General features: G+C 33.5%; 1 protein-coding gene across 5 annotated transcripts; it reads right to left on the bottom strand.

Moving 5' to 3' along the window:
• Positions 1-426: 426 nt before the first annotated feature.
• Positions 427-27,852, bottom strand: Pnisr (PNN interacting serine and arginine rich protein). 5 transcript variants are annotated; one of them, XM_047558019.1, is made up of 12 exons: positions 27,724-27,851; positions 16,192-16,305; positions 14,646-14,834; positions 13,044-13,267; positions 11,475-11,646; positions 9,912-10,102; positions 8,153-8,290; positions 6,515-6,614; positions 5,723-5,776; positions 4,405-4,575; positions 2,850-3,494; positions 427-2,155 (listed from the first exon to the last, which is right to left on the bottom strand). In XM_047558019.1, the coding sequence occupies exons 2-12, from the start codon at positions 16,277-16,279 to the stop codon at positions 2,118-2,120; spliced, it is 2,010 nt and encodes a 669-aa protein (XP_047413975.1). In that variant the 5' UTR covers positions 16,280-16,305; positions 27,724-27,851; the 3' UTR covers positions 427-2,117. The 5 variants fall into 5 exon arrangements, with proteins under 5 accessions (XP_047413975.1, XP_047413974.1, XP_047413977.1 ...); XM_047558018.1 differs by having other exon boundaries at positions 431-2,155; positions 2,408-3,494; XM_047558021.1 differs by lacking the exon at positions 427-2,155 and having other exon boundaries at positions 3,316-3,519.
• Positions 27,853-27,892: the final 40 nt, after the last annotated feature.

Below are 27,892 nucleotides of genomic sequence, written 5' to 3'. Positions count from 1 at the left end.
CTCCACAACATCAAGTATGATTAATACACTAGAGGTATTTTCAAAGAGAATTTCTTTAAAAAGACATTTTTATTAACCAATGCAGAGTAATGCTGTCTCAAAAAATGAATCTATAAACTTTGTGGTGGTGTCATTTTAGAAAAAATTTGATAACCAAACTACATATCTCATTAACTTATGTGCAGGTTATAGCATTCGCCTCCTAACCATGGAAGGTGAAATCTTACCACTAGAGGTAAACACTTTATCACATGTCAAGGAAATGATTTCTTTAAATTTCCCATAAAAATATGAAAAACTCCAAATTTTTAATTCTAACACCAATATAGCTAAGAAGAATCACAAACGTCATGATGGTTTAAAAAAAAAAAAAAAACCTACAGATTTAATTGATAAGAAGCTTGCAAATTAGGGCATAGTAAATAAAATTATCAAATACTACTTTTGGCTCTAATTCCTATCTTGTTCAAAAATGTGTATATCATAGTCAGCAGAATTTTTCTGTAGAATTTTATTTTGAAAATATTTCACTTGATGATTAATCTAAAAAACATCTTAAGATATGAAAATGTTATACAACTTATCTATTACAAATTAACCAGATAATTCAATTAGGTACACTTCAATTAGCTTACCTACATATAAAATATTGCACATTTTCCTTTGTCTCCAGATATGACTGATGTCTAAACTATATAGAATTCCAAATTAAGTAATTCTGTGAAATATCAACTTTATAAGAACTAAATGCACTGTAAACAGCCATTTTGGTAAACATGCATTTATTCACAGTTGATTTATTTCCTTTAGCTAAATGCGTTACTGCTCAAAATTATTTAAGAACCTACATAGAGGTACAAGAGCACACTACACAGATCTATTTTTAATCTTTGTTTTGAGGAAACACTGATCTTGGCAAAAATCTGGCATTATTTTTCAAATGGACTATTGCTGGTAAGAAGGCATACTTTAAAACACTTCTTGTTTTGCACTTGTTTTTTCTTTTTAAAATTAAAATTAAAAAGCATTTGTTTTCAGAGATTCATCTCTCACTGCATAAGTGCCTAAAAATAAAAAAAATGGACCCTGAAAACATTTGAGCACTTAAGTTAAAACGTCTTGAGAGCCCCATTCTTCTTATAAGTTGGCTGCCTTTAAGTAAACCACCCGCTGATCATAATTACTAGAAACTGACAAAAATCAGACAATTTTAATGTTATGTAATTGACACAAACCTGCATAATACACCATTTCTCCACTGAGTTGAGGTCATATTATATTTTAAAAATATAAATAAATATATTGAATTGTAAATCCTATTTCTATAGTAACCCCAAGGTGTTTAAATATACTTGTAAAACAGAAGTGGACTGTAAAATATAGTTCCAGACTTCACTATTAGTGTCAAACACAATCATTCATTACAAATAACTACTGGTGCACTGGCTTGATTGATTCTAGCAATTTCATTTTACAGGAGTGAATCATTATTTTATACACATAGAGAATATATTACTTGAAAATCCCCAAAATAAGAAGTTTAGAAAGCTGATTAAATTCTTCCAAATGAAAAGTAAAGGTCTATTTCTGGCCCTCTTCCATACCCTTAAAGTTAGAAATTGACAAGTCCATGGGTACAATTTACAAACTTTGACAAACTACTAAGTTAAAACCATTTTCTTTGGGGGATGTGGGAGGAAGTACCTTTAAAACCTGTTATACAAAATTCCAGCTGCCTTTTTATAAAAGTACGTTCCTTAGATTAAAATCATAAAATTAAGGTGCAAGAGTTTAACAAAAATGAACTAAAGAGCTTTATTGACATCACAGTACATTCGAGAATAATTTTAAGAACATTACAGCTGAAAGAGAATGGCATGTTTATAGTCTTATTATGCACTATTTTTTGAAAAAAATGTAATACAAAGAAATCCTATTAAGTAACTTGGAGCAGCATTTGGAAAAAGTACACCTATTTACAGATTAAAAAAAAAAAAAAAAAAAAAAGAGAGAGAGATTCTGGTTTCACCTACACAGCCACAATGTGCCTCTATAATGAGACAAGCCCTTAAAACTCATGGAATTTTTTAAAACAACATCATGGCATTCTTGCCACATCATTCCTCAGCGCTTACGACGGGGAGGGGTTGTTGATCTGGAAAAAAAAAAAGGGAAAAGACAAAATTTAAAAATAAAAATGTGTCTGAAATTAAAAATCTGCAATTTAAAATAAATAGTATTAAATAGGATTTCTAACATTATTTAAAACTATGATCATTTATCAAGTACCAAGTACCAAACTGAGTTTATTAAAAGAGAGAGAGAGAAAGGACACTTTCAACTTTGAATAAATTCAGTCAAATTTTTTTTTTAAAAATCAGACAAAATACTTTAAAAAGTATACTACCTTGATCGGGACTTAGACTTGTGTTTGCGGCTTGCCTTCTTACCAGACCTTTGAGATTTCTCCATGGATCGCGATCGACTATGTTTAGGCTTCTTAGCCTTCTTTTCTTTGCTACTTCCTGGAGATTCAGAACTGCTCCTTCCACTAGAATCAGAGCCTGAATGCTTTTTACTATCTTTGGTAGTACTCTTCTTACTATCCTGTCTAGAATCATGTCTTATGATTTTAACAGATATAGAACCACTCCTAGAGAATGTTCTTTCATTTTCTCGTTTCCTTTTTAACCTATCATCCTGACTACTGAACTTGAAATCTTTTTCTTCCCTTTTTTGTTTCTCTTTTCTTTTATCCTGTTCACGTTCCCTTTCCTTATCTTTCTTTTTCCTATCTTTATCTACACTTCGACTCCTTTCCTTTTTCCTCTCTTGTTCTTTAGCCTCACCTTTATGCTTATGACTGCTCCCACTAAGATTTCCACGTTGATCCTCAATTTTACGCCTATCTCGACTCCTACTGCGACTGGAACGACTGGTTCGTCTATCCCTTGAGCGACTTCTACTTCTACGTCTCTCTCGGGAAGGACTCCGATTTCGTCGTCTTTCTCTTTCAAGGCTACTTCTATTAGATCTTCTCCTATCTCTAATCTTTACCCTAGCCCTATTGCTCTCTATTTTAATTCTCCGAGAGTAGCTTCTACTTCTGCTACGTCTAGCTTTAATTGTTGGAGATCTACTCCTACTATGTCTCTTTTTCCGTTTAGGAGAAGAAGACCGAGAAGATGTGCGACTACTACCTGAGCTAGAACTGTAAGAAGAACTAGAGACAGTACTACTAGTACTACTAGTTCTGCTATTGCTACTAGAACTACCACTACTAGAACTTCCTGATCTACTCCTTCCTTGTTTCTCTTTTTCTTTATGCTCTTTTTTTGGTTCTAAAACTGACGTAGTTTCATTCGGAGTTCTTTTCTTTTCATTAACCAGATCACCATCTGCTTCTCTTGCTTCTAGCAGTGATAAACTATTTTGCTCTTTATGGATAAATTCATTCATCTCTTTTGCAACCCTTTCTGTTTGTTGCTTTTCTTCTGAAACAGAAAAAGACAAAAAAGACTATGAAAAGTTGAATATAAAACAAAAAAAATTCCAGACTACCAAATTTTAAGCAATCAGGATATAACAATAAAGCAGCACTGTTTAATAGAATTAGGATACAAACCACATAAGAAATTCAAAATTTTCTAGTAGTTAAATTAAAAAGGTAAAAACAATCAGGTGGAATTAATTAGAATGTTTTAGTAACCCAGTATGTTAGAACCGAATATTCTGCTGTTTTCATGTACAATCTTTGAAATCTAGTATGTATTTTAAACCTTACAGCACCTCTCAAGGTGGGCTAGCCACATTCCAATCAATAGCTACATGTTGCTAATTAGCTACCATTCTGGTAGTCAGCAAGAGTATTAAAAGGTGGAGGTGCATATGAAGGAAAAAAAGATTTCCCTTTTGTTCAGTTATAGCAACTTAAAGGTAAGCAAGTGTTTCGTAGAAAATTTTGAGCAGCTAATTCTTAAAAATCATCTTTAAAAACTGCCCAAGTAACATTTTACAAATAAGAAATTCTAATATTCTCTTTCATGACTCCTAGTATTATTATGTAAATTCTAAAACTGTGCTCATGTGAAGTATTTTAAATAAAAAATTTCTAGGTCTTCTTCCATTATCCCTAAATATCCAGCCTACTTGTCAACAGTCTTACAAATAAAAAATCTTATTTTTTCATTTCAACAATTTTAACAAGAGATAAAAGTGCCCTAAGAAGATTAGCTTATAGTCACTGGAATGAATGGCTCCTAAAACAACCAAAAATTTGTGAGCTTGGTTTCAGTTATATCACATATTCTTGTTATCTAGCTTCAATTTATTCTATCCTGATAAGTTTTAAATTTAGAAATACTGCAAAACTGGACAAAAACTACATAAATCTAAATGATATACCTTCCATCTGTTTATCATGTAATAGCTGTTGTTCTTTCTCTTTTCTCCAAAATGCTTCCTGTTTTTGCCGGATTCGGTGCCGCAATTCTTCATCATCAGTGTCAGATGACTCAGAGCCTCTGTCGCTCCTCTCATCTTCACTGTCTCCTGATCCGTAACCACCCAGTCCACCTGTGTGCATAAAGCTCAGTCTATCATATGAAAAAATTATGCTATCATTAAAAACTTTAAGGTCCGAGAAGAAAGCTCATTTTTTTTTTCATTGCCTTTTCCTGGAAGAATATGCTTATTCGGGGTGGGGAGAAGCATAAATTCAAATGTTAAAGTAATTTATTAAACACTAAGACAATGGTTTCTTAGTATCTTATTCTTTCTGGGATATTATATATACTTCTCAGCATTATGGAATCATGATAATGTCTTTGTTTCACTATCCACACTGGCCAACAAAACCATTGAACAGGATAGTAATGAAGTCTCACTGAAGCTTAATCAATTCAACTATCTTAACAAAATTTATGAGGACTCTGAAAATATTTCTAAAGTTAAATCTTTCATTGTCCAAAGTTTAGGAATCTCAGGTAGGATACTAAGTATTTTTTTCCTAAAATTAGAATACTGTAATTCTTATTGGTATAAAACTGGTATGATACTGAAACTACTCCCCACCCTGAAGTGATCTAAACAGTAACTACAACAAAACCACATGGGCATTTGGTTTTACCCAGTTCTCTCGTGTCTCACAAAAATTAGGAAATGAAGATGCAGAAAAGGCAAATTCAAGTTTTAGAGCCTTGATAATGTATCATGCAAACAGCAAATTCTGAACACATCATTGCGGTTATCCTATGATAAGTAGACCCTTTTCTCTATGTTAAAACTTGACTTGTTGCAATACAATTTATGTCAAAGCCATTAAAAGCATTAGTGGATAGGTAAATGCCTAAGGTATGTATGCAATAATTCTGAAAGTGAGCTTAGATACTATCATGGCTAAATTATGACCTTTTTAAGTACAAACTATATATATAATTATACATTTTATACAATATACATATTGGAGCAATTAATGAGGAAATCCTCCATTCAACTTGCCCCAATAACCTATAATTAACCATCACATTTATAATAGTCCCACTGTGACTGCTTTAGTCAAAAAAAAGTAAGCTTTTTAGAGACTGATATAACCCTGAGACCTAGGTTTTATAAAATGACTAAGAATAGCGCAGTTTCAATACAGAACATGTGGAGAGACAAGGTAAGTGTGATTTTTATTATTTTCCCTTTAGGCCCTCTCACAAATAAGGAAAACACTTACCAAGTCCAGTGAGGGAAGCCAGTGCACTGGACTGTGCCAGCTGTTTTGCAGGAGCTTTGTATCACATCAACAACAGGAACAACATGTTAACACAAATAGCCACGATTTCATAGTCATGAGAGTCTATGGTATTGTTAAATCTACTACTATTGCTGCTTTTTGGGGAGAAAAGAAACATTAAAAACATAACATTCATTTTAAACCAGTAGCATGTCTGGCTTTGAAATTTTAATTCTGATGTGAGCTGAAATTGGTTTATAATTAGGAAAAATGTTGACCAATATACCTGTATTTCTGAGATACAGCACATAATTTAAATTTGTCTTCAATATGTATTTAAAGTGTTAACTAAAATCATGAGGGGCTGGGCTGGAAATCATTCGTTTCTGTGAGAATTATAACTGATAAAACTCAAAATTCAGAAGGTTTATAATTCAAAATTCACTGTTAAAATATATTGTACTAGAAGTCATATATTGATACCATGGTATCTATAAAAAAAAAAAAAAAAAAAAAAAATCAGGTGAAATAAATTGAACATCAGAAACTTGCCACAATACATTTTACAGGAAACAGCATGATTGCTAATTTGTGTTCAGGTAGGTCAGATAAATATATTTGTAAAGTTTTAATATGGTATTTATGAATCTAATCTTTCCCAAAGAGTTAAAAACATGCATGAAGAGAATACTTAAATATCTGATAGTAATCCAGAGGACAACGAAAGTCCAAAATAGTCAATGAACCCAAAATTCCCCCAGAAAAACAAAACCAAGAACACCCACAATATACCTTTCGTTGCTTTCCGGTGTGCATCTTTGGCTACATAATAAATTTCTTCATCTGTGACATCCAACAGAATTTCAGTCAGAAGCATTTTTGTCAGCAACATCTAAGAAAAAATATTTTATACATGGTTTCTTATTTAATTATTGCAGTTAGTAATATAGTAACTGTATTACTGTATTAGTATTTTCAAATTCAAAGCCCTTTTTTCTTCTTGGTTACTAAGGACTGAACCCAGGAGTGCTTTACCACTGAGCTACGTCTCCGCTGTTTTTATTTTTTATTTTGAGACAGGGTTTTGCTAAGTTGCAGAGACTCACCTCCAACTTGTGATACTCCTCCTTCAGCCTCCCAAGTCACTGGGATTATAAGTGTATGTCACCATGTGTGGCAAAGCTACATTATAAAGCATTTTGAGATCAGAGCAGCCATTCCAAGAAAGTCAATCTTGAAAATTATTGTAAAACATTGAAACTTTTAAAAATTTCAAAATCATAGGGTATTAAAAAAATTTCATTTATAGAGACACTGAATTCTTATTCTAGAATGACACAAAAAGTTAAAAGTTCGTATTAAAAATTTCTATAGGTGTTTTAAGATGAAAGAAGTATGCTTTCATTTAATAATACTGGTAAGCAGTACAATATCAGTTTCTTAGTCACTTCCCAAGGTTAGGTTAAAAATATTAAAGTGGGGAACAAGGAAAGTTAAGGACTGCGAGACGAAGTCCTTTTATTCTTGACTACCATAATATACTCCTAAACTATAACAGCTGTTTAAATAAGAGTTAACGTCATGTAAGATGGAGAATATACTAGGTTTGGACTAAGAGCTAGATTCTAGCACTGATTTGGCTACCAAGAACTGTTTGAAATGTAGACTCTTAGTCCCCTACCCTCTCTGTGCTTCTAATTACTCATCTATTAAAATAAGAGTAGACTGAATCAGCACCATCTAAATATGTTTCAAAGACCTCTGGTCTTGCAATATGGGAAGCACATCATATTATGTTTCTAATCTCACAAACTGAAAACATACTTTTAAGATAATAGAGGCTTTAATTCTTTCAGTGAAGAAATATTAATTAACTCTGTTCAATCACAGTGCTTCCTAAACTTATTTTTCTGTGAATTCTTCTAATCTTTCTTGGTACTTCTTTTGTTTTTTGTTAAAAAACAAAAAAATAAACTTAGAAAATAATAGATTAGGGCTGGGGTTGTAGCTAGGTGGTAGAGTGTTTGCCTAAAATTTGTGAAGCACTGGGTTCAATCCTCAGCATCACATAAAAGTAAATAAAGAAAATAAAGATATTGTGCCCATGTACATCTTAAAAAAAACCAACATGTTCTCTTAAGTCTCAACCAGTAAAACACTGTTTAATTACATCACTGGTATTAAGAAATAGCTTCATAACTACTTTATAGGCTATGATTCTGTGTTTAATTGTATAATCTGAATTCTCCTAGGGTGGTAGTGCTAGGGATATTATCTGAATTTTGTAGACATAATCTGCCTAGCAAATCTATATATGTATATATAGAAATAGTTCATAGATATTTCAGATTTTTCCATTTACATGTTTTAGATAATCAATTTTAAAACATTACAAACAAATACTTGTACATAATAAGAAACTTAAGCTACCATTTGATATTCTTTCTCTTCTTCAGTCATCTCTGGTTCACTATGCTCCTCTTGAGGAATGGGGGATGGACTTCTGGTGATTTTTCCACTGCTTGCAGCCTCAATGTTTTCAGTATCTTCATCTTCCTCATCACTATCCTATAAAAATAGTAGTTCAAATTTATGTGTATAATATAAAATCAAAAATACAAAACCTCAAATTAAAGTTGATGAAACAGAAACATCCAAGTGAAACTGCTCTCTGAATTACACTGTTTTTCTTATTTGGTGCTGGGATAACCCTGGATGCTAATATGTGTTCTACTACTGAGCACCCTTCTAGCCCCTCTAAATTACATTTTTGTAGTACAGATTTCATTGGTAATTTAAAGTGTAAACCACAAAGGAATGTAAAGAGGCTTAGAAAATCAATTATGTTTTTCTAATTTTCTCCTTGGTCAATTTTGACCTTATTTTATAAATAACCAGAAAAATATTATGCTCAGAGACAGATTCAATTAATATCCATTATATATGAAGCCCCAAAATGAGTGGCTTGTAGAATTCTGGATAAATGGACCATTGCAATATTAGCCAATATAACTTTTACAACTATATATTTAAGCCATTTACCTAACATGTGACTTAATATGAAAAATCTCTGGTGGGTTCCAAGATCTCAGCTTGCCCTGAAACTTACAGTAGACAGATACATAATAAATTAGGTTTGCTTGAGACTAAGGAAATGCCAGCAGTTTGTCTCTATCTATTTATGGTTTTAGGTTTCAGTGTCCAGATGCCATACCCTAAAAAAGGGACCTTTGCTTAGTCAAAAAAAAAAAAAAAAAAAAAAAAAAAAAAAAGAAAAACCCTCAAAAAATCCCATTGTCATTCCTAGAAATGTTATTAAGAAAAAGACAAGATAGCTATTTAAATACTATTAGGGAAAGACTATTTGAACCAGGGGACAGATATAAGCAATATGAACACAAAAGAATTTGGGAGGACAATCTCTAATATTTTTTAGACACTAAAAGAAATCTGGAGATTTCCACAGTGTCACATAAAGATCTTCTTTTCTTTTTAGAACAGGTAAATTTTAATGGTGTTTATTCTTTCCCACTTTTTAACATCTCTATAAGATTTGGCAGAGGTCTTTTGGGAAAAATAAAATTAACTCAGACCCTTGAGGAAAACCAATGCCTACCAAAATCCAGTTTTCCTGCTATACTTGAAACTTACTTTTGAAGAAGAAAATGGTGAAAGTAAGACCCATTTCCTGAATTACCTCCTGCGTACTAATATGGTTGTCATACCAGCTAGGAGCACGTTACTGCTGAATAGAAAAATTCCTAAACTACTTATGCCATTTAACTAATGAATGAAGATTCAAAGACTTAAAACATTGTTATTTTCAGTGCTCATGTCAAAAACAGTGAAACATATCATAGCCTCAGGTCTGAGTATTTACTCATTAAAAAGGGCAGACATTGCCATTTAATGTAGTTTTAGTTAGTCAGCTGAACCATCACGAAAGAACATAGATTTGTTTATAAAGATAAGACCAATCCAGAATCTGATGGGATAATTTCTTTCTGGAATAAAATGTTTTCCTTTCCTTCATCTACTTTTTTCTATAACACATAAAAAAACCAAAACCCTCAATTCTTACTGCAAGTAATGTCAGAAACATTAATATTTTCTTATAGGTTATCAATCTCAAATTTTTCACCCAGACAAAATTATCACATGGAGTTTCTCATCAGGGGATTCTACTTACAAATTTACTTCTCTGAGGTAAGCGAGGGCCATCTCCTCCTTCAGCATCTTCTGTGGCCTTCTTTTCTTTTTTGGACAATTGTGAACGTTGTTGTTCCATTCTTTCTTTTTCTAATTTCTTTTGCTTCTCACGTTCCATTTTTTCAAGACCTTCACGAATCCAAGCTGGAAGAGTCCTTCGTTTTACTGCATCTGTTTTATACCAAAAAAATGTATTTACAAGTTACGTAAAAATCATAACAAATGAGTTCTTTCTTGGTTTTCTACAAACTTTGTGAGTAAAAATAAAACATAAAACCCATTAATTTCACCATTTTTTAAAAAACCACCATTTTTCAAAGTAATATGGAATATGTTTAAATACTTATCATTTGCCAGGGCACAATAAAAAACACACTGAACTGTCACCTCATTTAATCCTTACAAAAGTCAGAACAGATTACCATTATTATTTGATCTCTTTCATAGGCAAGAAAACTGAAGCTGAAAGAGATGAATTATTATGCCTAAAGTTAAAAAGTCAGGCAGGGGATATAGCTCAGTTGGTAGAGTGCTTGCCTTGCATGCACAAAGCCCTGGGCTCAATCCCCAGCACCACAAAACAAAAACAACAACAACAACAGAAGTCAATAAAATGTGATGTGGGTGAAATTCTATACTAAATTGTTTCCTAAAATATGAAAGCAGAGCAGAGTCACACAAAAGCACAACTGAATTTTCACACCAAGAATTCATTTAGTAGTGAGGGAAGGGGAGCAGGGTGTGGGGGAGGGAAAGATGGAATGAGATGGGCATTATTACCCTATGTACACGTATAATTGCACGAATGGTGTGACTGCATTGTGTGAAACCAGAGAAATAAAATGTTGTGCTCCATTTGGGCACAATGAGTCGAAATGCATTCTGCTGTCATGTATAACTAGTTAGAACAAAAAAATAATTAATTCAGTAAATGAAAAAAGCCAGAAGTTAGAATCTTCCTAAAATATAAAAAGGAAAGACATTTTTAAATGTTCTAGTTCATTAAATGTTAAATGATTTGGAACTTTCCAGATATAAAGCAGCATAAATATGTAAACTGTCACTGGTGATAAGTTGGCTTTAATGTTATTTAAAAATTGAAAAAAGAAAAACTGAAATTTTCTAGAGTGAAATAATCAAAGGAAAAATTATCTGGCTACAGTTTATCAAATGAACTGAAAGTGAAAAAAGACCCAAGACAGAGAAGACTCAGGTTTAAAAAGGGAGAATTGTTCATAGAGCTACATAATATACTGAAATATCAACACTAAAGAAAATTGGAAGATTCCATGGTCATCAAAAATTTACATATAATAACAAAATCTAGAGCTAAGGTAGATTTAAAGACTATTCAACAAAACCTTTTACATTTTAGATCAGCATCTTTTGTAAAATTTTAAGGTTTTATATTATAAAATGATAGGGTTTTTAAGCACCAATTTCTAACACATCTGAGGTATTAAAACAATTTAAGGAGACAAAGACACCTTTTTACAGTGATAAAGAAATCATGCCAATTATGTCAACAAACTTAAATAGCTACCAATTTGTGGAGGCTCCTGCTTCACAGGAAGTGCAATAGGTGAGCGTTGTCGATCCCTGAATGATGATGGCCTTTCTCTTCGATTCTGGGGAGGTGCTGGAGGTCCTGGAGGTCCTGGTTGCCAATAAGGAGGATGAAATCCACCTTGCGGTGGACCAAAAGCAGCCCCATGCTGAAAGAGTATTGCATTTTATTTTTCTTCAATTTAAAAAAATATACTCTCTGGGACACACGTGTGTTATGAACTGGGACAGTAGAAATCCATGTGTGCAGCAAATCCAAGAATTCCATGGTTCTAATATCCACCGATATTTCCGTAAGCCCCAAGAACCTAGGCTTACTTTTCTTAAGAAAGATAAAGATTTTCTGCCTATTAAATGTAATGAGCCTTCTAAAACTCAGCTGATACACTATTTTCAATTGTATAGAACCTTACTAGCACTAAGACATCAAATTAATATCAATACAGAAATTTTCTCATCAATTTCAACTTCCTATTTCTAGTGAACTCAAGTTGTTTCTATAATCCTGCAGAATCTATTTATGTATAAACAAAGAATGAAATGAATTATTACAGTAAATTTGTTTGCAATTCTGCTATTTTTCAGAGGCTTTTCTAAGGCCTACTGCCAACAAAACTCTGTCTTGTTAGCATGGGATTCACAAGTAAAACGGGTAAATAGAAGTTCTCTATCACTATGTTTCTTTAAAAAACAACCCCAAAACCACCATATATGTATTGCAAGCGTGAGGATACAACCAGTATATGAATATATATATTAACTAGAGGATTACTATCTCAAGGTAAATATGTTATCAAATTTACCTTGGAAATTAGTGAAATATTATATGGGGTTTTTCAAATTTTTAAATCATGACAGTTCAGTTTATAAAGTAACAACTGCAATCAGTTCTTTCAAAATGTCATCTAGCAGTATAATTTATGGGCAGAACATAGCAGAGTAAATACAGAAAATGAAGTCTCACATAGTAACACTATTCCCCATAGAGTTCTATGTCCCTAGGAATGAACTGGATGTTACAAAGGATATTATGTACAATTCTGTTAACAGGTCATGTCAGAATGGGAAAACAACAACAACAACAACAAAAAAAGCCACTAGAAAAAGTCGTAATTCTACATAGCAGAAGGAACTAAGAGTTAGGAAGATGATCCTTGTTTATGTGTATTATTCATGTCTTAAGCATAATCTATTATTGATAAATAATGTATTCAACTACTGTGTATTTTCTAAACTTTATTCAACATTTAAATGTATCACTTTGAAATTAAAAACAAAGCATCATATAATTATTGAATTACATATTTATTTTATTCAAAATTTCCCCTAATGATTCTTACTGTTTTCCTAATCAAATAAAAAAGTCAGAAAATAAAGTCTACTAATTTTAATACTCAAGAATTGGTAAATTTTCTAAGACACTGTACATGCTTATCTGTACAACTCTGAAAAGTGAAACACATATCTCAGGTATTCTTGATGAGATACTCCCAAAAAATGGATTACGTGCACATCTACGATATTAAAGCAACAAAATATCTTTCACCTGATAGTCAAACTGGTTCACTGGCCCCACTGCAAAATTATCGGGTGGTCCACCAAAGTTGTGATTGTTCTGGTTAAATATATGCCTGTTGTCAGGGGCAAATTCCCCACTGTCCTGACTGTTGCTGTCTTCAGAAGGAGGAACAATGTCCATTGGGCCTGGTGTTGGTGGCATCCATGGCTGATCTGGAGGGGGGTGTGGGGGCTGCTGATGCATTCCCCATTCTATTTAGGATTTAGGCATAAAAACATTCAACAGGGGGTTATAACAAAATCAACACAAATTTTTAAGATCTCAAGAAAGCTAGATTTTTCAGTAAAGAAACAGATTTAAAAAAAAACAATTTATGACTTCTTGGTCAAATTCCTTTTGTATATCTTACAAATAGGCAAAGAACTAAACTATCTAATAAATAACTCAGATGAGTTAAATTAATTCTAATTCATACCCTAAATAAATGGAAATCAAATGCCCAAAATTATTTTTAACGAATGTAACATAAATCCACAGAAACTTTTTGTTCAATTTTTCTATTCTTGTTCAATAACACCATAAAAATAATACTTAAAATTTTATATAAGTTCTTTCTTCCATGAACACATTTATCCTCACAACATCCCTGTGAGGTAGGGGAAATCAGGTATTATTTTTGCCCATTTAAGGAAGGGAAATTGAGGCATACAGACATTAAATAACTTGCCTAAGGTCACAAAGAAAGCCAGTAGAATAATACTGGGGAATGGGGATGCCAGGGTGAGTCATTTATAGACTTGAACTTGGGGACTAAAACATTTTCAAACTTGGGAAATTTGACTTTCAAGAAAGCTATAAACGAACCACCTCACAATATCAAAACTTAGAATATTTGTTATTTTTAAAATGATGTTAGAGAATTCCTTCCTGTGTTTCCATTCTTAAAGTAATATGAGAAACAATAAATATTAATAGGGAAAGGGGAATATGACTTCACCATCAGCATACCCAAATCTGAAATTCTATAGATAGTTTGGATTATTAAAAACAGTAAATAATACAAAACATGGAATTAGCCAAGGAATCTAAATTATACTATGAAGTAAAAAAACAAAACAAAACAAAACAAAAAAAAAACAAACAAAAAATAAAATAGAAACTTATGGAAGATCTTCACTATCAGAAAAAAGGGAAGAAAAAGGTGGGTGGATGGTAGGGGCAGAGCATATTTGACAGACTTATCTGTCACATAGACAATTTTTCTTTAATTAGAGGCTAGACATGTACTCTGCCAGTGCTGCTTCTGAAAAGGCCAGAGGTTGCAACAGAGAGACAAAGAATGCTCTCTTCCCTAGATGCCAAGTGAGGTTTCCAGAGTGTTCCCAGCCCCTGTCAGCCTAGGAATGAAGAACCAAGAAAAGAATCAAACTGACTGCCACAATGCCAGCACAATGAGCACAGAATAATTTTAACCACTAAATGTCAAGGTCAAATCAAATTGAGTCTGCCTATTCTTTAAGGAACATTAATTTCAAGAAGTCATAAAACTAAGTAAATTAAACAATTTACCATTAATCTTCACTTTATTTTAAAAACAGTCCTAAAATTTGGAAAATGTAAACAACAAACCTGGTTGCCACATTCTATTAAAGTTCGAATCCCCTTGAAAATTCCCATGATTGTTTGGACCAGATTCCATTGTAGACATATCTTGTCCATTTGGCATCATTCCTGGTGGTTGTTCTACTATGCTTTGCTGTCCTGAAGCTTCTCTTTGGGCAATCCAAGCCTGAGCCAATGCTGCCCAGTCAATCTGGCCTAACATAAATTAACACAGAATTTAGTATTCAGAATTTAGGATCTAAAACAATAGTGCCTTTAATAAAACAAGGATCTGTTATTCCTTAATAGAGCTTTAAAATTTTATAGAATGTTATACCCAAAAAGATGCTTAAAAACTAATCTGTATACAGGCTACAATATAAGCTACTTAATATCTTCTGAAAAGGACTCCACAAAAACTCTTAACCCATTACTCATACTAACTCAGGACATTAATGCCCTGCATCTTACTTTACTAAGTTTTTAAAAAGTTTCCCCTCACCTCTCTTTAAACCACCATAAAAGTAATCAAACTTGACCATTTCTTCCTTTAGCATGTACAACTCTTCTTCCCAGGCCTATCTTTGAGCTTATAGATCTTGAATTAGTGGTTATCTATTCCTGCTCCTCTCACGGTTGCCCTTCTTTAACTAAGACTCCCTTCTCTGGCCATAATACACTTTCCTTAACAACTTTATAGTCATTCTTTATTCAAAACTCATTGTCCCTCACTATCTTGAAGGTCTTCTCCATCTCTTCTCCAAATATATATATTGACAGCTTAAGATCAAATATTAATAAAGCAAACAGAATAAGACACACCTTTTTCACATCTCAGTTTAATAAAGATTAAATAGACAATCTCACATACTTTCAGTGAAACTCAAAATTGGCATAATCTGGATGAAGTTAAACTTAGCAATGTATATCTGTAACTTTACAAATCTGCAACTGTGACCTAGTAAACCTATCTCTTTTACTAAGAAAAAAAATTAAACAAGTGAATAATGATATGTATACAAAATTATGGTGATTGTTTTACAAATAAAAAGCTATAAACAATCAAATATCCCAAAGTGGGTTTGTTAAATTATAGTATAATCCTATAATAGAATGTTATGTAGCTATTAAAGAAATGGAGTCAGATCATAAACTTGGCCATATCATAAACAAATGTTAAGAAACATACAGGGAAGAGAGAGAAGCTCCCTACACTCTCCTATCTTTGTATATGCTTGAAATATTCCATGGTAAAAAGAAATCTTAAAGTGATATAGCACAGCATATGCTGTAATCTAATTGTATAAGATTCAGAATTAACAATAGAAGTATGCTCTATTAAAGCAACAAATTTTATGCTTTTCTCTTTCTCTGGAAAAACAAGACTAAATCAATTTTAAAGCTTTCTATCCTAGGGAGAAGTCTTTCAAAGAAAAATTCTTACTGTTTATGAGAAAGGATTAGATTCTGATTGTAAAATGATTCCATAAACCAATCCTAATTCTATTACCTATCACCTATCCATTTCTAAATACCCACCCCATTTTCCTTCCCAAATTCCATTTTTTCTTACTTGGATCCTGTTGGTGCTGGAATGACTGCATCCATTGTTGCTGGTTCAAGGGCCACTGCTGCCAAGGCTGTCCACCTTGATCCCACATTCTTTCTTTAAAAATATATTGATTTTCTATTTTCAAAAAATTAAAAACAGTTTAAAAATTACAATGCAAGTGTTTTTAATTTTCAAACTTTACACACCAAAAATTTTATATGGTACATTAATGTGATTAAAACTCTAAATTTCTGATCAATATACTACCAGAGACAACTAAAATTTTTAGGTAAAAGGAAAAGTAGAAAATTTTATATTAATGCTCATGTCAGAGTTTGGTGGTCCAAAAAAAAAAAAAAAAGCTCTAATCAATTTAGTTTTAAAGGTAAAAACAGAAGTACATATAATTTTCCCTATTACTAATCTCTGGAAATGTAATTATTTTGAAAATTATATGAATAAAATTAATTTATTCTCCCTCCAAATGACTCCTTTAAAAAGAGTAAGTAGTAATAGCTGATAAAGTTTTTTCCTTATAATTACAGTTAATAAATGCAGACAGTACAACAGAATTAGAAAACTGCCATAATGCCAAAACTAATAAATGATTCAGGAACCCTTGGAAGAAGAGTTAATGAAAAATCTAATTCAAGGTTACCAAAATACCATCTCCACAGATTATGAGGTATTAATGAACTACATTATTATGGTCCCAGAATCACTATGAATATTCTCATCAAAAGTGTTTAATTGATGCTAACTGGACTTCCAAACTAAAGATATTATAGGGGATAAAGAAATGGCATAAACAATATCTGAAGAAACAATCAAAGTCAGAAAGTAGACCTGGTTTCTTAATAATCAGACTGAAAAATTGGGTGGGGAGGGCAGTGCTCTACGTTTAAAAACTATTCAGTCTAGGAAATGGGTATGAGTGGGTCATCACACTAGCCTGCTTTTATGTAAATAATTCTGAAAACTTTTCTAATAAAAAGTTTTAAAATTCCTACAAGTCTAATATCTTTGTATTTTATTATTGATATATAACCCTATTCAAGAACCAATGACAAACATGGCAAATATGGTATGCCTGCTTAACATATAGGAGTCATTCAATAAATGTTTATGAATTTAAATGAACCATTCCAGATTGACCCTTTCCTCTCTTCTAAAAATAAGAAAAAAGAAAGGATTATCATAAAAATAACAAATGGATCAGTTACACAGAAGACAAGAGACAAACCTACTCAGACACGAAGACACAGAGACAAACCCACACAGACACAGTCATCTGATCCTTGATAAAGGTGCCAAAAACATACTAGAGAAAAGACAGCCTTTTAAACAAATGGTGCTAGGAAAACTAGTTACCCCCATGTAGGAAAAAAAGAGACTAGATCCTTATCTCTTACACTACACAAAAGTCAACTCAAAACAGATCAAAGACCTAGGAGTTAGACCAGAAACTAGGTAACTCCTAGAAGAAAATGTACACAACAGGCAACAAGATTAATAGGATCCCTAAAGCTCAGGAAAAAATGCCAAGAATTAATAAATGGGATAGCATCAAATTAAAAAGCTTCTGCACAGCAAAGGAAACAATAATGTGAAATGAGAATGGGAGAAAATTTTTGCTAGCTCTTTTGTTGACAGATAATTAATTTCCAGAATATATAAAGAACTCAAAAAAGTAAACACCAAAAAACAATCAATAAATGGGCAAATGAACACTTCTCAAAAAAAAATACAAATTGCTAATAAATATATTAAAAAATGTCCAACATCATTAGCAATTGGGAAAATGCAAACCAAAACCACACTGAGATTTCTTCTTGCTCCAGTCAGAATGGCAGTCATCAAGAATATAAACACTAATAAATGCTGGAAACAATGTGCGTGGAGGAAAAGGGACACATTTATACTGTTGATGGGACTGTAAATTAGTACAACCACTATGGAAATCAGTGTTGAAGTTCCTCAAAAGACCAGGCATGGAAACATCATATGACCCAGCTATACCATTCTTTGATGTTTACCCTAAAGACTTAAAATCATTATACTAGAGAGATATATACTCATGTTCACAGCAGCCAATGAAACCAGCTGAGAAGTCCATCAATGAAGCAATGAATAAAGAAAATGTGGTATATATATATACAATGGAGTTGTATTCAGGCATAGAAAAATGAAATTGTGTCATTTGCAGGAAAATGGATGGAACTTGAGAACATTATATTAAGTGAAATAAGCCAAACTCACAAAGTCAAGAATTACAAGTTTTTTCTCATTATGTGGAAGCTATAGAGGAAAAAGGAAAAGGTGGGAGATCTCATGAAAATCAAACGAAGATCAGTAGAGTAAAGGAAAGGTACTGGGAGAAGGAAGATGGGAGGGAAAGTGAAATAATGGGAAATAATATTGGCCAAAAGATACTGTTATATTGTTGCATGTACAAATATGTAACAATGAATTCCACCATTATGTACAACTATAAAGCACCAAAAAAACTACTGGTGGGAGGGCAAGGCTTAATATTCCTAGTTCATGAAAAGCCAGAAAGCCTGAGAAGGTAAGCAACCAACTCTAACAGGACAATTGGCTATTATGACTCAAGCTTTTGAGAGTTTGCAATTTCAGTCTTCCCAGCATTCTCAGAATGTTATATTAGTTCTATTAGTGATTGACCCTGATTTCTTTGTGCATTTCTTTGTTACCTTGATTACTTTAAAAGTCAAATGTACTTGTCTTCTGGTTATACTACCATAGTTTATTACACCATTATTAGAAGATGACAAAACTACTACTACATAGCGCCACAACTGGTACCAATTACTGGAATTAGGCATCTGTTCCAAGTTAAATACACTTCTTTTTTTAATCTCTCTTCAGTGTTTCTTCCTTCTCCCTTTAGCCCCTCCCTCTTTATTTCCCAACCTTAAAGTCCTTTAAAGCTAAATTAGTCATCAGAGCCCTCAAAAAGTAACTGCAATTTGTTTTAATTAAAGTTAACAAGTAAATGAAAAGGAAACACAAACAAGCAATACCAGCTGCTATTTTAACTGACCTCAGAGGTTCACCTTCTTTTTAAAACTTATGTTGATTCAGACTACAGCTTAAAAGTATAATAGCATAAATAATGATGCCCTGGGGTAGGGTGGGGGAGTATGTATATGTTCTTAGATTATGAAGATTACAATAAAATAAATTTTAGATACAACATAAAAGTGTGATCATTTCCACATGAATTTAGAAGTTTACTTTCTATTAATTTGATAATGGGGAATTATTTTACCATTATGAAGTTAAGAAAATGAGATACACTGGAAATAAAAGAGACAAAACTTTTTTTGTTTTTTGGTACTGGGGACTGAACTCAGGGGCACTCGACCACTGAGCCACATCCCCAGTCCTATTTTGTATTTTATTTAGAGACAGGGTCTCACTGAGTGGTTTAGTGCAACTTGCTTTTGCTAAGGCTGGCTCTAAACTCGAGATCCTCCTGTATCTGTTTCCCAAGCCGCTGGGTATGATCAGCAGCAAAGCTACTTAAATTTTTTTTTTTTTTTTTTTTACACTTTGTAAATATCTTTTATCTACTTGAACAATCCACTCACCATACAACATTAATGTCAAACAATTTAGGAAATCTGAAAAAGGGGACAACAAACATTTGAAAAGATTTTTGTCTGCTGGTATTAATTTAAATGGTATAAATAAGGTAATAAAATGCATTAATTCAGATTTTTTTTTCTTGCCTCACACATACCAGGCAAGTACCCTATCACTGAGCTACAACCCCAGTCCTTTTTATTTTTTATTTTGAGACAGGATCTTGTTAAGTTGCTGAGGCTGGTCTTGAACTTATGATCCTATTGCCTTAGCCTCCTAAGTAGCTGGGATTATAGGCATGTACCACTGCACCCCCAGCTTAATTCAGATTTTTCTATAAAAGTCTACGTTTAAAAAGTAACAAGCACAAACAGAAAGAAATACAAGTTTATTCATCTTTTCATCTTCCATGCAGTACAGCATCTTGTACATAGTGGGCATTAAAAACACGCCAAATGAGTAAGTGGTCTTTCTATTTATGGGTACTTCTCAAGGTTAATAAGGAATCTGTTGACCTATATTTATGAGAATGAATATACTGGCCTAAGCACAGCTTTGCTGTGTTTCCAAAACTTTAATAGCTTTTATCGGAATTCAATGCATGGATTTATCAGTCCTAAATTTTACACAATGTAGACAGAGCTCTACAAGGTGCCTACTGGAGATGCAAACAGTAAAACTACACTAATGAGTAAATAGTATATATAACTACCTACATCATTTCCAATACATAAATTTTCTTTTCCAGAAATCACTAGTTTCCTTTTCTCACTCATGTTTAATGGATGTTGTCACAACTTTTTCACTTCTCCTTTTAACTTTTCTGGTCATGGCTTTTCACCTAGACTTTAGGCTCATGATGACTACCTCTACCTATTTATTAGCTATGTGAACATGGACAAAATACAGTCTAATCCTTGAATTCCCCACCTATAAAAATGGAAGACACACTGTCTATGTCATAGGATTATAGTGAAAATACATGTAAACAGCACAGAATGTTCCAATTAGTGATGGTTAATATTACTAGAACTTTCTCAGTATCACCTCTGGTAGCACTCAATCTGGTAGCATTACAATTATAAGGAGGTAGGTTAAAAAAAAAAAAGTTGATAAAGCCCATTTTCTTTCGTTCACCTGCATTTTCTTCTCCAGAAATAATCGAACTTACACAGGTTTTCATTTTATCTTTGGAAGAACTTTTTTGTCTTATTGTATCTACTTCTAACAAAATCATAGGTTGAAGATATTATTTGTTTTTGTTTTTTGCGGTGCTGGGGATCGAACCCAGGGCCTTGTGCTTGTAAGGCAAGCACTCTACCGACTGAGCTATTTCCCCAGGCCGAAGATATTATTATTTTAAAAAAAAAAAAAAAAAAAAGTCAGGCAAAGGAACATATGCCTATAATCTCAGCAATTTGGAGGCTGAGCAGGGAGGATTGTGAGTTCAAAATTATTGTGAACAACTTACGAAGATACCCCTCTTAAAAACAGGCTTAAAAAAAGTACAGTAACTTCAGAGTCTTCTATATACCAAGAAGTTTTACTTACATAATTTAAAAGTGTCTAATTTGTATTACTTACCGCCATTTTTCTGTTTTTAAACAATCACTTATATATAACTATTGCTATGTATCCCAAAGCTTTTCTTCCCTAAAGTTCTTATGGAAGCTACTATTCAAGTATAGTTTGATAATTTTAGACTGAGAAAAATTGAGAAAAAGATATGAAACTGTGAAAGGCAGAGTAGAATTAAAAAAAAAAAAAAGAAAGTGACAATAAGTCAAGGAAGAAATTAGGAGCTATTTAAGCGCTTTAATTAAAATGGAATTGAGAAACTTGATTTGATTAGCAAGGAAGACTGCTGGATGAGGATGTAGATAGAAAAGTGAACCATACAATGGATCACTATTCAGTCATTAAAATGAATAAGGTAGATTTTTATGATTGATATGTTACAAACTATATTACTGGTGAGAAAAACCTATACAGAACAGCATAAAAAATAATGTCACTTGAGGCCTTTTCATACAATTATGTATAGATAATTCCTAAACTACAAAAAAAATCAGGAAAATTTGATTTTTAATATTATATCCTGTACTGTTTGACTTTATCATGAATGTACTTTTCAAAATATATAGATTTTAAAAGATACAAAGAATCAAGGGAAGCTGATGAGCATAATCCATAATGACTGATATGGAAAATAAAAATTACACAAAAATCACTTAACTATGAGACACTGAGCAAACTACCTGACCTTTACTTCATTTTCTTATATATGTTAGAGTAAATTTCTATAATTTAATCCAATAGAAGCACCTCTGGTCATGAAACCTAAATTTAGAGCTATGCTAAACTTTGTAGAAAAAACAGATTTTAGGCAAAGACCAGGTACAAATATTCAAATATTTAATACTACCTTTTATGTTTCAATCTAACTCAACACTTGATAAAAAGGTTTCATTATTTTTTAACTAAAGAGCAAGAATCTAAGCTATTAGACTGCAAGAATTTAGAAGTCCTATTCTTTCTTTCTTCATTTTCACCATAAAATTGTCACCATTAACAAACAACATACAAAATCTGGAAAACAGAAGTAGTACAATAGGATATCACTGGGTAATCTACAGATAGATATGTTTTGTCCCTCAGTATTGGTAAGGGATTGGTTTCAGGACACCCATGGATACCAAAATCTGTGGATTCTTAAGTCCCTTATATAAAATGGTGTAGTTTTTTTTCATATAACCAATGTACACTCTTCTATATACTTCAAATCATCTTACTATTACTTACAATACTACTTAATACAACCTAAATACAATATAAACGGTCCTTATACTGTACTGTTTACATAATAACAAGAAAAAAAAAGTATGTTCAGCACAGATGTCATTTTTTTCTCCCCAAGTACTTTCAATCTGCAATTGCAACCAATTAAACCCACAAGATATGGAACCCCTGGGGATGGGGTTGTAGCTCAGTGGTAGAGTGCTTTCCTGGCACATGTGAGGCACTGGGTTCAATCCTCAGCATCATATAAAAATAAATAAATAAAATAAAGGTACTGTGTCCATCTCTAATTAAAAATACTTAATATATATTATGTATCATAAAAATATATATGTATATATATCCCATATATATCCCACTGATATGGCAGACTGTGTTTTTAAATTCACTGGTTCTTTTGTTAGTTGGTTTATTTTGCAATGCTGAGGATCAATCCCAGGACCTCCAGCATGCTAGGCAAGTGCTCTAATTTAGCTACACCTTCAAGATCACTTTGGTTTAATGAGTAACATAATCTTGCACCATTAAAAAAGACACTTACAGTTTGGTTTAATAATGATTTGGAAAATATTAATAGCTGTTAAACATGGGCCTTCACTATACTTCTGCACTGTTTGAAATTTTCCTTAATAATTTAAAGATGATATATATTACTTCTTACAGTGGAAATGTAATGAATTTTCATATTTTTGTCTTGGCTCAAACAAGAATCTTCTTGAGGACAGAAGAAATATCTTACGATTATCTGAATTCTGCACACTGCCCATATTAAGCAGTTAAATACTCATTCACTAAAATGTTATCAAGCAAATACATGAATATTTGATCATGAAAATGACATTGTAATACTGCTGTTATTTTATAACATCAAAATTCAATCCCTATTTATCCATTCTTCCGTTAGACTTAATTTTGAAGATCAACAGACTCAAAAATCTGGAGAGGGGTTGGGGAGATAGCTCAGTCGGTAGAGTGCTTGCCTTGTAAGCACAAGGCTCTGAGTTCAATCCCCAGCACCCCCCCCCCCCCCCAAAAAAAAAGTCTGGAGAAATCTGATGACTGAGGAGTCAAGCTGCAATACTTTTTTTTTTTTTTTTGGCAGTACTGGGGATAGAACCCAGGGTTTGCAAGCACTCTACCAACTGAACTATCACCTAAGTCCTGCAAGACTTTTTTGAGACTATTTTCTTTCACAGCGTCAAGTTAACTGTAATATCCTTGGAAAACAATTGAGATTTGGGAAGACCAGAAAGATAAAAAAAAATCAAGGTTCACATCACATCATCAAAACTATCACATTGCTGGAAATAAAATTAAACTTATGATTATCACCAGTGTTGTAGACTGAATTGTGTCTCCTCAAAACTAAGCTGAAATCCTAATCCCTTCTACCTGTGAAGTCCTAATCCTTTATACCTGTGAATGTATCCTTATTTGGAAATAGTCTTTGCAGGTGTACTCAAATTATGATTAGATTGTACTTAATTAGGGTAAGACCTAAACAAATGACTGGTTTCTCTACAGGAGAAAAGATTCAGACACCCAGACATAGAATGCCATGTGACTACAGTTGCAGAGTTTGAAGTGAGGAGTGAAGTTAAGGCCAGGACTAACAGAAACCATCAAAAGCTAGAAAAGGCAAGGAAGAGTCCTACCCTACAGACCATGAGGAGAAAAGCCCTGCCAAATCTGGATTTCAGACTTTGTCTTTGGAACTGTGAAATAAATTTCTGCTGTTTTAAGCCATTCACTTTGTGGTAATTTGTTAGGGTAACCCTATGAAACCAATACAGTCAGAAATGATCATTTACCTTATTCCTTTCTAAAATGATTTTGTATTAGAACCACCATGTCTCTTGAGTTTTCTAACATGACAACAATCAATATATGCAGAAGTCACCCACAGACTGCGTGACAGAGATGAATGAAAATTAAAATTTGGTGTTTTAAAGTCCTTAAGCATCAAATGAAAAATCACAAAGATATAGAAGCAGCTCAGGAGGCTGAGGAAAGAGGATCATGAGTTCAAAGCCAGTCTCAGCAACTTCACAAGGCCCTAAGCAACTCAAGTGAGACTCTGTCTCTAAATAAAACACATTAGGGTTCAGTGGCCCTAGGTTAGATCCCTAGTAACCCCCCAAAAAAGATATAGAAACACATCTGTCCTTTTGATGGATATGGTAAAAGTGTCCTCACATCAAACACAAAGCTGAAAAGTCACAAAATACAACGATCCTCTTTGTACTTGCCATTTCAGTCTTACACACAAGTGACCTCAAAGCCAAAAAGAATTCATTTGTTCAATTCAGGTTAGGTGGAAATGGCACTGGTAAAAGTTACTCTTGTAATCACTTGGAATGCGGTTAACGAATTTTTTGCAATTTGATTTCACATACATTTTAGTACATAGTGAGAAATGTTGAAGCTTGTAGTTTAAAAGAGGTACAGCATTAAAAAAAATAATGCAGATCTTTTCTCATGCTTTTCTCTCTCCTGCTCACTCTCTCTCTCCTCCTCGATTTTCACACTCTCTCTTGTGCACGCTCTCTCTCTTTTCCTCTTATTTTCTCTCTTACCCTGCAGGGAGACACTCTGTTTGCTTAATAAACCCTCTTTTGTCAAAAAAAAAAAAAAAAAAAAAAAAAAAAAAAAAGGCAGCATTAGACAGTTTGGTTATTAATGCCCCCAAAACTAATAATAACTGAAAAATAAATGGAGAGAGAAGGCCTAAAGTGACACCCTATTAGCAATAAGCACACTTACATACCTAGGCCTTAGTTCCATGTCATCTGGCAAAGAAAGAACTGAGTTCTTGGAGAAAGAGCTGATTCTAGGACTGGGGCAGGAAATATAAGATGAGAGGGGACCATCTTATAATGCCAAGAAATAAGAAAGAGCTACAAAAAAATAAATTGATGGGGCACGTAAAGGGAAACAGTAGACAAACTGAAAGAGCTGCCAATGGTGTAAGCTGAAACAATTTAAATATCAAAATAAAGCTGTACTAGATTATAACACAGATTATAAAATAAATATCCATGAGTCTATACTGATATATTTAAATAACCTGGGCACAGTGGCACACACTTGTAATCCCAGCAACTCGGAAGGCTGAGGCAGGAGGATCTCAAGTTTGAGGCCAGCCTCAGCAACTTAGCAAGACCCTGTCTCAAAATAAAAAATAAAAAAGGTTGGGGATGTGGCTCAGAGGTTAGGCACCCTAGGTTAAAGCCTCACTACCACACTAATTAATTAATTAATTAATTAATGGGAGGAAAGGGACAAATTCCCCATGGCGATTTCCAAATAAATTATGAAACTACTATACCCTAATGGAGGGGGAGAATAACTCTCCATTACTAAAGAGTAGGGTATGCAAATCAACTTCCTTCCAAAATGTACAGTATGAAAAGGAGAGGGGGGTAACTTAACAATGGAGAAACCTGACAAACATTATCTCAGGAGGGTGATCAAACTCACTATCAATATGTTAAGTCACACTGATAGTATGTCCTCTTTAAAGCATGTGATGAAAAGGGCTTTACCTCTGTGATCATCCTCCCAAAAGCACTAATAGTATTTCAATCATGAGGAAAACATCTGGCAAATTCCAAAAGGAGGAGACCCTACAAAATACCCAACAACCTTTAAAAAATGTCAAGGTAACTCTATATACATATGCCAGGGCTGCCACAACAAAGTACCACAGACTACTTGGTCAAGTAACAGAAATATATTTCCTCATAGTCCTGGAGATTGAAAGTCCAAGATCAAAGCTTCAGTAGGGTTGATTTCATTCTGAGGACTTTCTGCTTAGCTTGTAGATGACTTTCCCTCTGATCTTCAACTCTTCTTATAAGGAAACCAGTCATACTGGATTAGGATCCACCTGAATAACCTTATTTTACCTCTTTAAAGACCCTATCTCCAAATCTGGTCAAATTTTGAAGTAAAGAAGTTAGGACTTCAACAAATGAATTCTGGGGGAACACAATTCAGCATGTAAGTCATAAAAAAACAAAGCCTGGGAAACTGTCACCGTCAAGTGGAGACTAAATGCACATGGCACCTAAATGTAATGTGGTATTCCAAACAGGATTCTGGTGCAGAAAAGAACTACTGTTTAAAAACTAAGGAAAACGGAACAGACTATGGACTCTGTTAATTACAGTTTATCAATATCATTCCATAAATTGTAACAAAAGTACCACACTAATCAGCGAAGAAGTGGGGAAGGAGGGACAATTATGTACTATGCTCCATTATTCTGTAAATCAAAAACTGTTTTAATATATAAAGTTTATTAATATTTTTTAAGAAATATAGAGCCTCTCAAGAATATCTTAAAAGAACTGATTTACTACTCTTCTCCCTATGGCCCCCTTACACTTTACAATACAATCCCACAGTAAAATTCTTGTATTCTTGTTTGTTGTTTTTGCTTCATGAATAAGAAATTTCAGGTTTACTTTGCTTTAATGGGGTCAGGGAGGGAAAGATTAATAAGGTATTAAGATTTTAAATTAGAACGTTAACTTAACAATTTAAATACCTAGAATCAAAATTTGTCCGAAGCCCAATTTAAATGTTGATACTATTCACCATAAGACGAAAACAACTGAAATATCGGATACTACCTGTTTCCTTGTGAAGCTTAACACTTAACGTCCATCACTGGATAAGAACACAAGAAAAACAAAAAGTAAGGAACCTAATTGTAGTTAACAAGACGCAGTGGCCTTCAGCCGCGCCTGCGTAGTCGGAGCCACGCAGAGTATACGCTCCAGCCCCGGCCCCCGCCTCCTCCGCCGCGCAACACCCCCTCCCCATAAGAGTTCCCACTGCGCACGCGCAGTACTTAACGGCCGGTCAGGAGCCCAACAATTAGTCCCGTCTCATCCAAGAGGAAACTCTTAATTAGAAGAAAAGGTAGTGAACACTCTCTTTAATAACATTTCCCTTTCACAGAGAGCACCTCTGATTCACCAAGTCAGGCGGGTGCTGCTGCTTTAAGGGAATGAGGTTCCAGCAATCACGCCAAGCAGGGTACGCAGCCTATTTAAGTCATGCTACCTAGGCCAAAGCAACCAAGAGGTTTGTAATAATCCAGCAAGTCCCCACGTGCAATTGTTCTCCATCACTTACCCACTCTTGTTCCGGAACACCGCTGTGGCCACGGTTCTTGCAATACCTCTCCAACCCTTTTCGATGCTTCTACTTCTTCACGAACAAGACAAGATGGCGCTCGATAGGTCTCACCCGGAAGCGTATTAATAACATCCGCTTGTCACCTGAAGCCATACTAGCCCTCGTC

This window comes from Sciurus carolinensis, chromosome 7, assembly GCF_902686445.1.
Source record: "Sciurus carolinensis chromosome 7, mSciCar1.2, whole genome shotgun sequence".
Taxonomy (NCBI): Eukaryota; Metazoa; Chordata; class Mammalia; order Rodentia; family Sciuridae; genus Sciurus; species Sciurus carolinensis.
Note: the sequence above shows the minus strand (reverse complement) of the source record. Positions and strands in the feature narration are given on the sequence as shown.

What these genes read in the sequence shown, in the direction of transcription:
- Pnisr (XM_047558018.1), bottom strand. Translation starts at nt 16,279, where the DNA reads ATGTGGGATCAAGGTGGACAGCCTTGGCAGCAGTGGCCCTTGAACCAG. An exon ending in TGAACCAGTTTGACTATCAG is followed by an intron (nt 11,647 to 13,043) that starts GTGAAAGATATT and finishes ATACTCTTTCAG; the next exon opens with CATGGGGCTGCTTTTGGTCC. An exon ending in AAGTCTAAGTCCCGATCAAG is followed by an intron (nt 2,156 to 2,407) that starts GTAGTATACTTT and finishes TTTTTTTTCCAG; the next exon opens with ATCAACAACCCCTCCCCGTC.